Raw genomic sequence first — 17,143 nt, forward strand, 5'->3', positions numbered from 1 at the left:
AAAGGAGGATTACACAGCTTAAAAACTTATCCAGGGGAGCCTCAGGTGTGGCTGAATGGGGATTTAACCCCCAAATCTGATGGCAAAATTCAGTATTACCTATAGTAACCAAATAACCTTTTTGAGAAAATAATGTTAAGCCAAATGGTCAGTTGTTTTTTTAATCTAGTGATTTTATAAGAAGGTGATAATATCAGTCATGCATAGGAAGATAGGAGACATGTTCAGTTTGTGGAATACCTTAAATTTATAGAAAAGTTGTGAAGATTATAGAGTTTCTATAAACTCCCCATCCAATTTCTACCATCATCAAGACATTACCACATATTTTTGTCAAAACTAAGAAAGCAGCATTGGTATATTATTACTGTCAGATTTTATTTGAATTTTACCATTTTTTCATTACTTTGCTCTTAGATCCAATCCAGGTGCCACATTTTCCTCTCTGGTCTGACTTTTTTTTTTTTTTTTGCTTTTGATGACTGACAATTTTGAGGAATAGTGACTGGATATCCTATAAATGTCCTCTCATTTTAAGGTTGTCCATATATTTCCTTGTTATTAGACTGAGGATATGGTTTTTTGGAATATGAATACCATAGAGGAAAAGTGCTCTTAACACATCATACCAGAGTTATATGGTATCCATATGACATCTTTGGAGAGACATTAACCTTCGTCACTTGGTTAAGGCAGGAATTGCTCTAATACACTATTGTAGTTAGTTTCTTAACCTACTCCCACTCCTTTGGTAGCAAATCATTAAGTATAGCCCACCTTCAGCGTACGGATGGGAGTGGCACTATTAAATGCTGTCTGTTATGGGGGAAGGCTGTCTTCATAATTTGGATTCTTCCGTAAGAAAGTTTTGACTGCTGCTTTATATCAGCATAGACTCATGCATATTTATTTATTTTAGACTTTAGGTCATAGTCCAATGCAGTGTTTATGGTTCAAATTGTTCCATCTTGAGCCATTGGGAATTTTTTCAGGTTGGCTCCTGTGTCTTTGACAATCCTCCGTACTCCAATAGAACAGAAAGTAAATGATGGAGAGAAGGAAGAAGTGTAAAAGAGGTTCATCAAATACTTAAGGGAATGGGATCTAGCAATGTGGTGGCGGTGGTGTCAACTTTTAATAGGGGCCTTGACAGTTGGATTAACAGGAGGAATGGATCCATGTAGCATTAGAGCTAAGTTTGTAGTCACAGTGACCAGTAAACACATTATGATTTTTTCCCCCAGCCACACTAGCACAATGGTGCTTACCCAGGATATATGGGGTGTTGTAGCATTAAACACAGAAACAGAAGATAAATGTGTAATTAGTAATAGTTCCTAAATGTCTATATTTTATCAAAATAAAAGGTACTAGTATAAGAAAAATAAAATAACCAGATAAATTCACAAAAACTTTGATGAGGTATTAAAATACATCTAAGAAGAAGATTATGAAGAAAGCTATTGAACATTACACAAGTAAAACACCTGGATTTAAAGCTAAAAATGTATAAGACAACCCCTTTCCTATTAATTGAATCCAGTGGAAGAACATTCCATAGAATTTTTTGTGGTAGGGAAAAACAACTAGTAAAATGGGAAGAATCAATTTTGCCTGAATGAAACCTTATAGATTAATAAGGTGAGCTAATTTGTGAGGGTTTAAGATTTGATCACATCTTTAGAGGACTGAAAATAACTGGCTATGGGAAACCTTGGAAAAAGAGGAATTCGTAATACTGTCTGAATTAAACTGTACCACATTGAACACTGATGGAAACTAATGAGGTAAAGACCTTTACAATATCTCTAAAAATGAAACATCTGTAGCCTGTTAGTGGAGTCATCTCAAAGGCTTAGTACCTCCAACTTGAATGTAATATGAAGTACTAGTAATGTTTGCTTTAATGGGTGTGATCCAGTTTAGAATTGGCAGTAGTAATTTCTATATTTTCCCCTAGAGTTAAGTACCTGCTTTGAATTTTTCATGATAGCTCTGACCCCAGTCATGTTCTTTATGTTTGGCACATAAGTATATAACAAATATTGACTGTTATTTTACCCTCTGCTCATGTCTTCAGATGTTTCATATAATACCAATACTCAAATTTTATTTCCTACTTATTCCTTTTTACAGCATCAAATACATATCTCTACCCACTGTGTATCTGTCTCCCGTTAAATAAGTGTCAGTTTCACCATACCTAAATTCTCCCACTGTCCACCAAAAGCAGTATTATATTCATATCAATAAACAGCATTATCAGTAACTTTGGAATTTTAGTTTTATTTTCTTTCCTCTTTGTCTTTCTAATTGGGGTGACCAGTCAATAGGAAGGAATCCTGATTCTCTATTGCTTCCCTACTCTAAACCAAATCTGATTTACTTAGAATTAATAGTTCTACTACCTCCAAGCCTCAAAACCACACTGCTCCACACTACTTTGGTTTCTAAGCTATTACACTTGCCTCCTCAATGGTCATCTGGCCTCCAGCTTTTTCTGGCAAATAGGTTTTCCATAGTAATTGCTAATATTTCACCAAACATTGGTACCAAAATGGTCTTTTTAACTTATCAGTTCTGTTTGTCATTTCAGTGTCTTTCCATGGCTTTCAGGATTAAAGTACAATCTATATGTCATAAAAAGGTCATGTTTATTTTTTTGAGTACTGACATCTCGCCATCCCATCCTCCCAAACTCCAAATCTAATATACTTGGCCACACATGAACTACCTGAGATAGACTTTCATTTTTGTACAAGTTTCCTGTTACTTAAATGCCCTGCACACGCTCTACTGTTGTCCCTTTCACACTTGGCCTTCATGACTCAATTGGGAATACTAAGAATGCCATCCCTGGTATTTCTGAGTTATAGGAGTTAGGTGAATTTTTAAAATATATTTTATTGATATTTTACAGAGAGGAAAGGGGAGAGAGCTAGAAACGTCAATGAGAGAAACATCGACCAGCTGCCTCTTTCACACCCCCTACCGGGGATGTGCCTGCAACCAATGTACGTGCCATTGACCAGAATCGAACCTGGGACCTTTCAGTCTGCAGACCAACGCTCTACACTGAGCCAAACTGGTTTCGGCTAGGTGAATTTCTTGATAGACCATGTCTTTACCTAGTAGTCGTAGCCCTTAGAACAGCCTGTCAGGTAATGTTTAACAAGGGAGTCTTAATATATACGTACATTTTCATTGATATCAGAGAGGAAGGGGGGAGGAGAGAGGGATAGAAAACATCAGTGATGAGAGTCATTGACCTGCTGCCTCCTGCACTCCTACTGGGGATCAAACCCACAACCCCAGCATGTGCCTTTGATTGGAATTGGGTCTGGGACCCTTCAGTCCATAGGCTGATGGTCTATCCACTGAGCCAGACCAGCTAGGGCTATGTTAACATTTCTTAATAGAAATCCAGTAGAAGTAAATAGCTCAAGCAATATTAATAGTTATAAATTTTAAAATGTAAGATGCAGGAGTAATACAATTAAATTTGTGGATTAAAGTCCTTTCTATAGTAAAAATTTAGTTAAAATATATATCTTCTTATATAATAGAGAATATTCAAGTTGAAATTACACCCTCACACAAGATGGCTGCCCCCATGTGGTCACAAGATATCTGCCAGGGGAGTGCAGTTGGTGGTGATCAGGTCATCAGGGGAGCAGTTAGATGTTGATCAGGCTGATGGGAGTGGTTGGGAGTGATCAGGTTGGCAGGGAGGCAGGCAGGCAAGCAGTTGGTAGTCAACAGTCCCAGATTGTGAGAGGGATATCTGACTGCCAGTCAGATGTCCCCCCCAGGCAGTTCCAGATTGGAGAGAGTGAAGGCTGGGCTGAGGGACCCCACCCCTTCCCTCAAGTGTATGAATTTTGTGCACCAGGCCTCTAGTGTGAATATATACTTTAAATCTTTAAAAAATATTTGAACTTGCTATTTCATTATCTGACTATAATTTTAATCCTCCACTGGTTTATCAATTAAGCAGACATGCCAGTTTGTGCACTCAAAGGAAAACGAAAGAACCAGAGTTAAGTCAATAGATCCCTAAGAAAGCTATCAGGTTTCTTAAGCAAAATGTGTCTTTCAAAAATTGTTATTAGAACTTTTGGTCACTAGAGGGTGCTGGTGACCAAAATTCAGAAATTTATATTTTTTCTGCTCTAACATCAGAAAGTACCAAACAGGCAACTGGCCTGGTAGCTAGGTTGTGGGTCCAGGCATATATTCAGGTTGCGGGTTCAGTCCCTGGTTGGTTCCCAGTCAAAGTGAGAAGCAGCACCAGCCTATAGATGTTTCTCTTTCACACAGATGTTTTCTGTCTCTTTAAAATCAGTTTGTTTTTTAAAAGATGCCAGACATTGCGGGCACATCCCCAGTAGGGGGTGTGCAAGAGGCGGCTGATCGATGTTTCTGACTTTCCTCTTCCTCTTTGTATAAAACCAATAAAATATATATTTAAAAAAAAAGATGCCAGACAATCCAACTGCCAGTGTCCTATTTATGTGAATCCTCAGATCCCCCAAATCAGTTTTGCAATGTGAATAGTTACAAAACAGACAAAAATTGAAAGAAGGAAAGTGTTACACAAGAGATCTAATGGTGCATTAGTGTAGAGGTGAGTAAAGGGGTTAAGAACTTTAAAACATTTTTAAATTACAGTTTTTATTTAACATTATTTTGTAATAGTTTCAGGTATATAGCATAGTGGTTAGATAATCATAAACTTTACAAAGTATTCCATCTAAGATTTCTAGTGCCCACCTGGCACCACACATAGTCATTGCAATATTATTGACTTTGTTTCCTATGCTGAACTTTATGTCCCTGCCATTATTTTTTAGCTATCAATTTGTAAAGGGATTGCACTTCTAATCCCTTTATCTCTTTCACCCAGCACCCCAACTTCCGTTCCCTCTGACAACCATAAACCTATTTTCGGTGGCTATATCTTTTCCAATTTTGTTGAGAGAGTAAAATTTTAAAGTCACATTCATAAATAAAATGATAATTCAGCTTTGCTTTCTTAGCTATATAAATCATGAAAAGATCTTATGTTTTTTAAATATATAATTACACTAGAAATTTATTGCCAAAAATTTTAATGTGTACTTTCTTTGGATAAAGTGTATATCTAAGAATGCCATCAAACATTTTATTTTTCAAATGGCATTCTAGAAAAATACTTTCCTAATCTGGGGGTTAAAAATAATTCAAAGTAGTAAGACAAAAATTTAGTGAACATTTAAAAAGTAAGCCACTTCGCTATTTTTCCCCCCTTACTATTGTTCTAAGAAATGTGACGTTACAAAGAAATAAAATTGGAAAGTTTAAGAAATTTTTCATATGATAGCAAATCACAAAATTAGTAATGGGATTAACTCATGTTAAAATGGCGTTTTAAGTTATGTTTTACCTTTTCTCCTTTAAAAAAATATAGCATCTTATAAAGATATTTTTTCAAACTCCCAGTATGAAAATAGCACAGAAAAAAAAGGCAGGAGAGCCCTAACTGGTTTTGCTCAGTGGGTAGAGCTTCAGCCTGCGGACTAAAAGGTCCCAGGTTCATTTCAGGTCAAGGGCATGTACCTTGGTTGCAGGCACATACCCAATAGGGGGTGTGCAGGAGGCAGCTGATCAGATGTTTCTCATTGATGTTTCTAACCCTCTCTAAAAAATTAATAAAATATATATTTTAAAATGTATCCTTTTAGAATAACATTTAGAAAAAAATAATACATATTCCATTCTCATAATCTACCACTTATTTACATTTTCCAAGGATACCACCTAGAAATGACAAACTGATCAACTCTAAAAGTTGATCTGAAGGGGTGAGGGCATGCGTGGGGAGGGGTTTTGGATAGGAATGAGGGGATGAGGACAAATATGTGATACCTTAATAAGGAAATTCAAACCAAAAAAATAAAAAAGTCGATTTGAAGTCTGAATCATGGTCATAGTTCTATCTGATTAGGTCTAATTTTCTTAACTATGAGGAAACATGAAGTTTGTACATAATTCTTACAATCTTTTCATGGACAGACAAAGCCCTTTTGAGATTTGGCAACAACTGGTCTTACCATTGATTTTCACCTGAGAGTGTTGATGGTACCCATCTGTGCTATGAGAAGAGACGGGAATTGAATTGCTGAAAAAACGTTGGACATATATTTTAACATTATGGAGCCTTGGTTTCCATAAAAGGGAATAATAGCAGCAAGGGGACCTTGGAGATCTCCCATAAAATGAGGCAATACTTGTGAAAACAAAATATTATCTTAATAAAACACATTACTAGGCACTCACTGAAGGCGAAGGCCTTCCAAACATCCAAATACAGCTTCCAGTCTTAATTTAGAAGAATGGTTGCAGGCTTTGTGAAAGCATGCCTCTCTCCCGCTCCCCCCCCCCCCCTTCCTGCCACCCCCATTTCCCACAGCATTTGACTGCAGGATCCCCGGTATGCAAGAGGCGGCCACCTGCCCCTAACCACCTTGGCTGTCTTATCTGGCTTGTTTATAAGGGGAGAGGGGTTATAGGTGGGAGCTGGGACATCTTCATTTTTTTAATTCGACCATCAGATTTTATTTTGCTTCCCTGTACCTATCTCCTCGAGTCCCAAGGCACCGCTCGTTTTAGAAGTTTCAGTGCAACCTCAGGGGCTCAGAGCAGCCGCTCCTGCTCGCGATCATTCCAGAGTCCTGAAGCAGGAAGTGAAAAAAGTTCACAATCAACTTTGCAAAGGAGTGCGGTTTGCCTAGAATACTTTGGGCCAGGTGAGTTGCACTTGCCCGGGATACAAGAGATGTTCAGGGGGAGGACCGGTCCCTGTGGGTGGAGGAGGAGGGCGGGCGCTGTCGATGCGCCTTGGCAACCAGCCTGGAGCTGGGAAGGTCCAGGGAGACATTTCAGCACCCCCCCCCCCCCCCCCCCCCCCCCCCCCCCCCCCCCCCCCCCCCGCCCCCCCTGGACGCTCCTCTGGCAGAGCCAGGAGGGAACGCAGAGCGGGCAGGGCGTCCGGTCGGGCCAGAAGGCGCGCATTTCCACCGGATCCCCCTTGGAGGTTCTGTTTTCCCACCTCCCGCGGCCAGGGTCGCCCGCCCTCCCTCCGCAGCGGAGAGCCGCGCTCAGCGGGCTGTCCCCGCTCCTCCCACCGCTCCCAGCCCACACCCACGGCGCCCCGCCCCCCGTCCTTATAGAAGGGGCGAGGCGCCCGGCGAGCCCGGGAGCTCCCGGCTTCCCGGAGGAGCCGACGGCGCGGCTGCCACCTGGGCCACCACCAAGCCCGGCGCCGCGGCGGTCCATGCAGCCCAGTGAGTGAGGCGGCGGCTGCGCCCGCACCATGGCAGACAGCCCCGCCCCGGCTCCTGCCCGGGTCGCTCCAGACCTCCGCCGCCTCCCCCAGCGCCCCGCCGCCCAGCAGCCGCTGCTTTTCTCCGGGCGCCGTCGGACCCTCCCCTCGAAGCGAACATGAAGGAAGCCCGGGGCGTCGGAGGCGCCCCTTTCTGCACCCGCCTCAACCACTCCTCCTACCCGGGCCTGTGGGCGCCCGGGCGCTCGCCGGAGGCGCGGGGCAACCTCACGCGCGCCCCGGAGCCCGGCGAGGACTGCCGCTCGGTGTCGGTGGTGTACCCCATCACCATGCTCCTCACCGGCTTCGTGGGCAACGCGCTGGCCATGCTGCTGGTGTCGCGGAGCTACCGGCGCCGGGAGAGCAAGCGCAAGAAGTCGTTCCTGCTGTGCATCGGCTGGCTGGCGCTCACCGACCTGGTGGGGCAGCTGCTCACCAGCCCCGTGGTCATCGTGGTGTACCTGTCCGAGCAGCGCTGGGAGCACCTGGACCCGTCGGGGCGGCTGTGCACTTTCTTCGGCCTGACCATGACCGTGTTCGGCCTGTCCTCGCTCTTCGTGGCCAGCGCCATGGCCATCGAGCGGGCGCTGGCCATCCGCGCGCCGCACTGGTACGCGAGCCACATGAAGACGCGCGCCACCCGCGCGGTGCTGCTCGGCGTGTGGCTGGCGGCGCTGGCCTTCGCCCTGCTGCCCGTGCTGGGCGTGGGCCAGTACACCGTGCAGTGGCCCGGGACGTGGTGCTTCATCAGCACCGGGGGAGGGGGCGGCGGCAACAACGGGACGACCTCCCCGCGAAACTGGGGCAACCTCTTCTTCGCCTCCACCTTTGCCTTCCTGGGGCTCTCGGCGCTCGCCGTCACGTTCGCCTGCAACCTGGCCACCATCAAGGCCTTGGTGTCCCGCTGCCGAGCCAAGGCCATGGCCTCGCAGTCCAGCGCCCAGTGGGGGAGGATCACCACCGAGACGGCCATCCAGCTCATGGGGATCATGTGCGTGCTGTCGGTCTGCTGGTCACCGTTGCTGGTAGGTAGTGCCCGGGTATGGGGAAGTCACCTGCAGGCAACAGAGACATCTATCTCCAAGGGACAGCACCTGCAGAGGTGTGTTTGCATCTGTAGAACATCGGGGAGATCTTTCTGCCCGTGCTTTCTGGGTGGCAGCTTCCTAGTGGAGTCCCTCACTTATTTGTTGAGCACCATCAAAGTACCATAGATTGATTGCATTAGGTTCTGGTTATACGCAGGTGGAGAGCACCAGGACGCTCACATTTTAATCGGAGAGAGTCAGAGGACACCCAGGTCTTGAGTTCAGTGCGCCTGCAGAGATAAAGTTTTCTCTTGGGTGCATTATAAACAGAATGGTGATGACAGCTGTAGCCTGTGGCTCTGGGTTTTCCCCTTATTTCAAAGACCTCTCGCAGGTTGAAGCGCTTTTCAGTCTGCAAAATCCTCTCCCTGCGACCTCGGGCAGGCACAGCTCTTGCAGCTTTGGAGCCTCTGGGCGCTCCCTCAGCCCAGCCCAGCCCGCACTTGCCCTCCTAACAGGTTCACTTTCCATTAGAGGCGGAGAGTGGCTGCAGCCAGCTCCAGCTCTTAGGCAGGGTGCTGGACCCTCTGGAAGGGCTTGAACTGTCAGTGAGTCGGTGGACCCGGAGGCCTTGTAACTCCTGCCCACCAGCCTTTGCTCGCCCTGATGGCAGCTATTCAGGACTGGGAGTGAGGCCAATCCTGGGGAAGGAGGTAGAGGTTTCTGCGCTTCCCAGCTCCGCACAGGGGCGCACAGTTTGGGGGCAGCAGATGATGTTGCCACGGGCTCCTTGTCTTACAGCCACTCTTACCTCAGACTTTCCTCTATGTTACTTTTAGCTGGAGATTTCTGCAGGTAAGTGCTGTTTACGAATTCCTGGTGAATGGAGGATTATTGAGGCCTGAAGCAGAATGGCTTAATAGTTGCTCTGTTGCAGAAAGAACAACCTGGCAGAGTTTTCACAGATTTTATATGGGACCCGGAAATGTATTAGACAGTTGCGAAAAACTTCCGAAACCCATGGATATGGTTTTCAGAACCCACACACATGTCGTTTTTCCTTTTCAATGGTGGTAAAATATACATTTTAAATTGTAGTAAACTTTACCGTGTTATGTGTCCAGTTCAGTGATGTCAAATACGTTGGCACTGCCCTGGCCAGTCGGTTGAGTATCATCCCATGCTCCTAGAGTTCACTAATTTTATTCCTGGTCAGAGCTCATGCCTGGGTTGCATGGGGGAGGCAGCCAATCAATGTTTCTCTCTCCCTCTCCCTCCTATTTCTCTAAAATCAATTTTAAAAAACCTTTTTTTTTTTTAAAGAAAATTGTTGTGTACCACTTATCGTTTTAAATCTCTTGTATTGAAAAATAGACCCACCAGTTCCTTTTCCCTTCCAACATGCCCTTCACTTGACAAAGCAGATATTCCAGAACACCTGTGTTTGACTGGTGTCTATAGTTGGAGCACAAATCTTGGCCACAAATCAGTGACGACAAGCAGTGACACGGAGAGCTCTTTGGGACCTCACTGGCCTCACGCTGCTGCACGGTCCCAGAATTCCGGCTGATGTCGGCACCGTGGCTTATCAAAACCAACGCCAATTTTAGACATATTTACTTCTGTGGCTGAGGAATGGAGTGCGTAGGTGGCCAAAAGGAGGGGGAAAGGAGTTCTAAATAATGGACACTTTACTATGATAATTAACATAACTTTAAAGGCAACCAAGATTCTGAGTTTTTCCCAACTGTCATTTGAGTCCCAGGTTCTTGAGTTTGCTCTATCACACTATTTCCTGGAAAAAAAAAAATGCAGTTAAGGCGTATGAATAAAATGCTTATTCATACAGTTAACCGAACTTATAGTGTTTTGTTTTGTGTTTTTTTTTTTTAACTAGATGAGATACTTTGTATAGTAGTGTGTCTTTTATCTTAAAACTTTTATCTAATACCATGAGCTTGGTGACCTTAGGAAGAATTTAGATCAGTTCTGAGAATCGTAGCCCAGAATGGCCAAACTTACTTTCTTAAGACAGATGGTATTTTGAAAGTCTTATTTAAGTTCAGTTAATATCTGCATTCAAACAACATCTATAGGTTTGCATTATTTTATCAGGTATTTCATTAATTTGGTTCTCATAAAAACATTGAACTTAAAAAATTTTTTTAAATATATTTCAATAATTTTTCACAGAGGAAGGGAGAGGGATAGAGAGCTAGAAACATCGATGAGAGAGAAACATCGACCAGCTGCCTCCCACACACCCTCCACCAGGGATGTGCCCTCAACCAATGTACATGCCCTTGACCGGAATAGAACCTGGGACCCCTCAGTCTGCAGACCAATGCTCTATCCACTGAACCAAACCAAGTCTCGGTGAACTTAAAATTTTTTAACGTGATTGATTATATCAAAGAGGAGAAATTCAAGATTTGCAAAATAGGTACTTCTTAAACTAAAGCAAATGGATCTATTGTCTGCTTTATGCCATATTGAAATTAACCCCCTAAATATCAGTAAAAAGGTGGAATTATTTAAAAGGAAATAAACTGGCAAAACTGCTTCCTTAATAAGTGAGGGAATTATAAGAATAAAAACACTAGTCAAAACCGGTTTGGCTCAGTGATAGAACGTCAGCCTGTGGACTGAAGGATCCCGGGTTCGATTCCGGTGAAGAGGCATGTACCTGGGTTGCGGGCACATCCCCAGTAGGAGGTGTGCAAGAGGCAGCTAATCAACGATTCTCTCTCATCGATGTTTCTAACTCTCTATCCCTCTCCTTTCCTCTCTGTAAAAAATCAATAAAATATATTTAAAAAAGAATAAAAACACTAGAACTTAGTGAATTGAAATTTCAGTGTACTAATGTTCAAGTGAGAGATCATATTCTGCACTTTTTTCTTCTTAACTCTGGATAAAATATAGATGCCCTGTTAGCTCAATTAATCTAATGATCTAAACTCCCTCCTTAAAAGAACCCCAAGCATATATTTTCTTGGAAGTTTGTCATGATTATAATAACATCCCATCGTTACTGCTAGAAAACTTAGGAGAGAAGAGAGTAAGAAAGCATCTCAACTGCTACAAGTTCCCACCACATAAATACTTCAATTTAGGTTATCTGTGGTGCAAATAAGAGCTTTTTTATTTCTTATTTTCCCCAGAAACTTCACAAAAGCAAGATGTGAAATTGAAAATACACTGGGAAACTGTGTCATCGTGTCTGTGATTCTTCGCCCCATTCATGTTTTATTTGCCATCATTCAGAATTAGCCAGTTGACTCCGCATGCAGTTTGATGTGTTATTATTATTATTATATTAGTTTTATATAAACCACAGTTGCCTAATAGTTTCGTTATTTGACATGATAGCCAAGATTCCAGAAGTAGGAATACCCTTAGGGTGTTGTATGAGTACATTTTGTGCTTTTGTAAACCAAGGCATTCCCCCAGCAGGTAGAGTGTGGCAATTGCTATAGCTCTCTTAAAAACAGTAAATATAAAGTAACTCTCAACATTGTGAAAAGGGAGGTATGAGGAACAGAATTTCTCACTTGCAACCTTGGAACTGGATAAAAGCAGCCTTAGAAATGTTTGTCTTTCACCCTGAACCAGCACACTCCCTGCTCAGGCTCCACAGATGCAGACAGCAATGCTTCCGTTCAAGAAGAAAGCTCACAGTGTAGATGTAACTTTATTTTTTAATTAAAGGAATCCCTGATATTTTGGCAAATGAAATTTGCCTGAAATATACTATACATGCTAAGTTATTTTACAGAAATAATCCTGCATTATAGTATTTTTTTTCTCCCCCCCCCTTTTTTTTTTATTAAGGTATTATATGTGTACATATCTTACCATTACCCCCCCCACACACACACCCATTCATGCCCTCCCTCTCCAGAGTTTTGCGTCCATTGGTTATGCTTATATGCATGCATACAAGTCCTTCAGTTGATCTCTTATCTCCCCCATATCTCCCTACCCTCCCCGAAGTAATTTGACAGTCTGTTGTTTATTGCTTTACTGTCTCTGTATCTATCTTTTTGTTCATCAGTTGATAAGGTTCTTTATTATCCATAAATGAGTGAGGTCATGTGGTGTTTTTCTTTCATTGACTGGCTTATTTCACTCAGCATAATGTTCTCTGTGTGTTATAGTATTAAAATGTTCTGTTCAATCACTAATTTTCACTTCCTATAAATTTCAGAATATAGTTTCTGGGGAAATGATTAACTGTGTGAATTGGCATCATAGGGAAAATCTTTTGTAAGAATTGAGATTTTTTTAGCATTTTTTTTACATTTTTTATTGTACTACAATACATTTTAGGCACTGTGGAAGGTATATTAAGACTTTTGGAAACTTGGTCAGAGTTATCTGTTCAGAGAACAAGAGTTGCCACATTTATGAGCAAAACAATTAGAGAACAGTACAAGATAGAATGCATTTAATGCCTTTGATTCTGAGAAGAAAGCCCTTTTAAACTTGCCAGAGTAGGCTTCTGGGAGGTGGTAGGATGACATACCTTGAACTCTGGGCTGACAGCAAGTCGCCCACGAAGCCAGCCAGAGAAATAAAGTGTGCACACAGGAAATATGGGAAAAATGGATTGGAAAGGCTTATGGGGCCAAATTGAGGTAGTTAAGATGAACAGAGGATGAAATTTGTGTTCTTTTAGCAGTGGGCAGTTCAATCTCTCTCTCTCTTTTTTTTTTTAAAGAGGGGAGCGGAGCGGATTTTTATTTTCTTTAATTCTTTTTTATTTAAAGTATTATGTATGTCTCCCTTTCCCCCCATCGAGGGGAGAGGACTTTTAAAAGTCTGGCAGTGCAATGGGTTTGAGTTGGAAAAGGGAAAGCGAGATCAGGCATGGCTTGCTTTTGCAGGCTGGTTAGGGCCTTAGGTCAGAGACAGTGGGAAGAGATGAGTCAGAGAAGGAAAGGTAAGAGAGAACTAATGCTATTAGAAATGGCAGGAGTGAGTGATTCAACAAGCATTTCTTACCTATCTACTCTGTCCTATTTACCTTGGTAAATTACCTCATTTAACAGGTTCCTGTAAAAGTGCCACTGTTTTCAATATCATTCAGATGAATAACTCAAGTGTAAACTATATTAGAATTAGAATAATTTCTGATATCTGGCTCTGAGTTTATTTTCCATTTTTGTTGTTGTTTATGTGCTTGCTTAGCTTAGATGGAGGCGGTGAGTTCTATTGCTAATCATGGCACTGGGTAAGATACATATCCTTTCGTCTGTAAGTGCAGCAGTAGGGCTAATAAATACCCAAGGTCTTTTCCTATTTATATTCTTCTCAGGTTTTCTTATTTGGGAGAATCATGATTCAATGTATCAGGATGAGAAACTTAGGATTTTACTTTATTTTTGTAAGAATGGGGGATTCTAAGTGACTATGGTTTTTGGAAACAGTTTATAAGATAGTGGATTATCTGAATGATATAGCCAGGAAGCCAATATAACTTGAAGACTGAGATAAATCAGAGCTTAAAAAAAAAGTACAGATTTTTATTTTGAGTTTATCAGAGAACCAAGAATCAAACAGTCCTTAAGCCATTAGATTTGAAGAAGTTCGGATAGTCTACAGTTGTAGCATAATTATGACACATTGTCCGTTCTCTTTTGAAAAGCTGGGAAGGTCAATGACTCAATTATGAAAGCTTCCACAGGTTCATTTTCCTGGGATCCTCTCTAGTCTGTGTTGGGTACTCCAGCTCTTTGGCCACACAGCACCCACCTTGCATTTCCCTGTCATAGACTGAGTGACACCTCATTGACATATTGTTTAGCTGACCTCCTGAGGTTAGGTAAAGTATCTGTGCACAGATTGTTCCCCACCTCCTTAGGAACTATAATTGCCTGCCATACAGGTATTCCCAATACATGCTTATTAACTGAATATCTATGCACCCAAATCAGAAGCCAGGGTCTGGTCCCGGTTACATAAGCAATTAATTGTGTGAGCTTAGATAATTCACTTGATATTTTTGTGATCTATTCTCTTCTGTAATGTTGGGGCTGAACAAAATTGTTACTACTGACTCACAGCTCAGAATTGAGTTTGCAAGAGCCTGAACTCAGACCACAGCATGAGAATTACACAGCTGTAAACTGCTTCACAGATTGGCCAGATCCTGGCGAGGCATTAATATTACTTGCAGCCTACAAATAACACAGCCTATAAATTTACCATCAAATAGCCCACCCAGACATTCTCTTGGGTAACATTCATAAGGAGGAGATTCAAGGGCTGATCTTGGCACTCATTTACAATCTACATATTATTTCACCAGTACTGATTTTTATGATAGGTGTTTAAGGATCATAAATCTGAAACTGGTTTGGCTCAGTGGATAGAGAGTCAGCCTGTGGACTGAAGGGTCCTGGGTTCGATTCCAGTCAAGGACATGTATCTTGGTTGCAGGCACATCCCCAGTGGAGGCTGTGCAAGAGGCAGCTGATCAACTTTTCTCTCTCATCAATGTTTCTAAACTTTCTATCCTCACCCTTCCTCTTTGTAAAAAATCAATAAAATATATATATTTTTAAAAAATCTAAAAACAGCCGAAACCGGTTTGGCTCAGTGGATAGAGCGTCAGCTTGCAGACTGAAAGGTCCCGGGTTCGATTCCGGTCAAGGGCATGTACCTTGGTTGCAGGCACATCCCCAGTAGAGGGTGTGCAAGAGGCAGCTGATGGATGTCTCTCTTTCATCGATGTTTCTAACTCTCTAGCCCTCTCTCTTCCTCTCTGTAAAAAATCGATAAAATATATATTTTTAAAAACCTAAAAAATCTAAAAATGAAAGATGGTGGCAGAGATGAAAGATGAGGGCTTGATTTTTCACACCTTAATTTTGTTAAAAATAAAAAAAGTTATTAATTTAGGTAAGAGTCATATAAGTACAGGACAAATCCTATTACAAACATCATTACTATTTTTACAAAGCTTGGTAATGCAAAAACAAAAGGTCAAGTTGGAGCTGGAGGCCTGGTTTTTTTTTTTTTTGTTTTTGTTTTGTTGTTGTTGTTTTTTAAGCAATTATTGATTCCAAACAAATCAAATATAATTTTAAATATATACTTTTCACTAATCCCTGGCTATCTCCTGAAAGTAGATTTTATCTATCTCTTTGTTTCTCTTTCTGAATACATAATAAGTGTCATTTTCTGTGGTTGTGAATATGCTGCTGTTGGTGTAATTCATACAAATTTGGAAAAAGAATCATGTTATTAATGTTGAAAAGAATGAAAGCGAAATTGTGAAAAACTAGATGCATTTTGGGCAATTCACCAAACAGCAAAGTTTATAGCAAGCAGTCTTGTATGAAATTTTCTTTTCTTTTTTTAAAAAAATATATTTTATTGATTTTTTACAGAGAAGAAGAGAGAGGGATAGAGAGTTAGAAACATCGATGAGAGAGAATCATTGATCAGCTGCCTCTTGCACATCCCCTACTGGGGATGTGCTCGCAACCAAGGTACATGCCCTTGACCAGAATCAAACCTGGGACCTTTCAATCTGCAGGCTGACGCTCTATCCACTAGCCAAACCGTTTCGGCTTGTATAAAATTTTCCTAGTAATATCGTGCTAACAACCACCTTACTTGAGTCAGATAGATCATGCACTTCCGATTTTCTCAATTTGATGAGTATGTTCAGCAGTCCCAAGGCAGCAGTGGAGGTTAGTGACTAAGTGATCACTGACTAGTGAGCACTCCATGAGAAGAACAAAATCTAATGACTGAAGAAGCAGGTGAGGGCCACAGGGAGATGATGGCACCAGAAGGCAAGAGACCTGGATTCTGGTCTTGGCTTTTCCACCACATGATAGAAGTTATGTTATCTTTCTGGCTTTTCTTTTCCTTGTCAGTGAGATAAAACAATTATCAACCCTAACCTTCTCTTCAGTTCTGACTTCCTGTAGCTCTAAGTAGATAAAATCATCACTGTCAGACATACTATATTGCATGCAAGGGGAAATACCCAAAGACTTTGTAGGAAGAAGCATAAAAATGTGTACAAATAGGCAGAGTCGATCATGCGTTCTTTTATACAATCATTGTAGAACTATTTATTGAGTATTGCCAAATGCCTGCCACACTGCTCATTGTAATTATACACTGGTGACCAGGGCTGAATTATATGGTTATATGCATTGAGAATTACATAATTCTAGGAGGCTGTATCCTATGTGAATGCTGCTCCTCTATGAGCAATATGCAACCTGTGCCCTCCTTGCCCCAATGGTAAGCCAAGCAAACATGCTATCCTCTTTCAAAAAGCTTTCAATATCCTAGACAGACAGTCAATAAACAATCTTGCCAAGAAACCAATGTAACTAGCCTGATGGGTCATTCTTGTGGCTTCTTGTGGCTACATGGTTCCGCTACTACAGATTGGACTTGTCTGGGCAGAAAGACAGTGCTATTCCACTGCTGCTGGAGTGTGTCTTTGTCCAGACTGTAGTGGGTCTGTGCTTGGATACTACCATTAGAGAACCTGAATTCACACCCAGGACTCCCAGCATAAAGCTCAGCAGTCTTTCCCTGAAGGACAGCCATGCTGCTGGAGAGTATGGACCCAGAGGGCAGCTGGCCTCTGGCCACACACTGTCTACAATCAGCCCTCCCTTTGAGGGTCTTAGGGTCTGGGTTGCACTCAGATCACCTTCTGACATGTATGCCTTTCCCTTCCAATGAATTGTCTTTTAAGACTTTCCATGTCTTCTCA

General features: G+C 42.1%; 1 protein-coding gene across 5 annotated transcripts in view; it reads left to right on the forward strand.

Moving 5' to 3' along the window:
* The first annotated feature begins 7,307 nt into the window (after positions 1 to 7,307).
* Positions 7,308 to 17,143, forward strand: part of PTGER3 (prostaglandin E receptor 3) — a 110,601-nt gene continuing 100,765 nt past the window's right edge. For 2 of the 5 annotated variants that reach the window (XM_036444472.2, XM_045584468.1), the window contains exon 1: positions 7,308 to 8,388. In XM_036444472.2, coding sequence (XP_036300365.1) covers positions 7,483 to 8,388 — 906 coding nt within the window. In that variant the 5' untranslated portion in view covers positions 7,308 to 7,482. The remainder of the gene's footprint in view (positions 8,389 to 17,143) is intronic. The other 3 variants (XM_036444473.2, XM_045584466.1, XM_045584467.1) reach the window with 3 other exon arrangements.

This window comes from Pipistrellus kuhlii, unplaced genomic scaffold, assembly GCF_014108245.1.
Source record: "Pipistrellus kuhlii isolate mPipKuh1 unplaced genomic scaffold, mPipKuh1.p scaffold_m20_p_2, whole genome shotgun sequence".
In the NCBI taxonomy this organism is placed as follows: Eukaryota; Metazoa; Chordata; class Mammalia; order Chiroptera; family Vespertilionidae; genus Pipistrellus; species Pipistrellus kuhlii.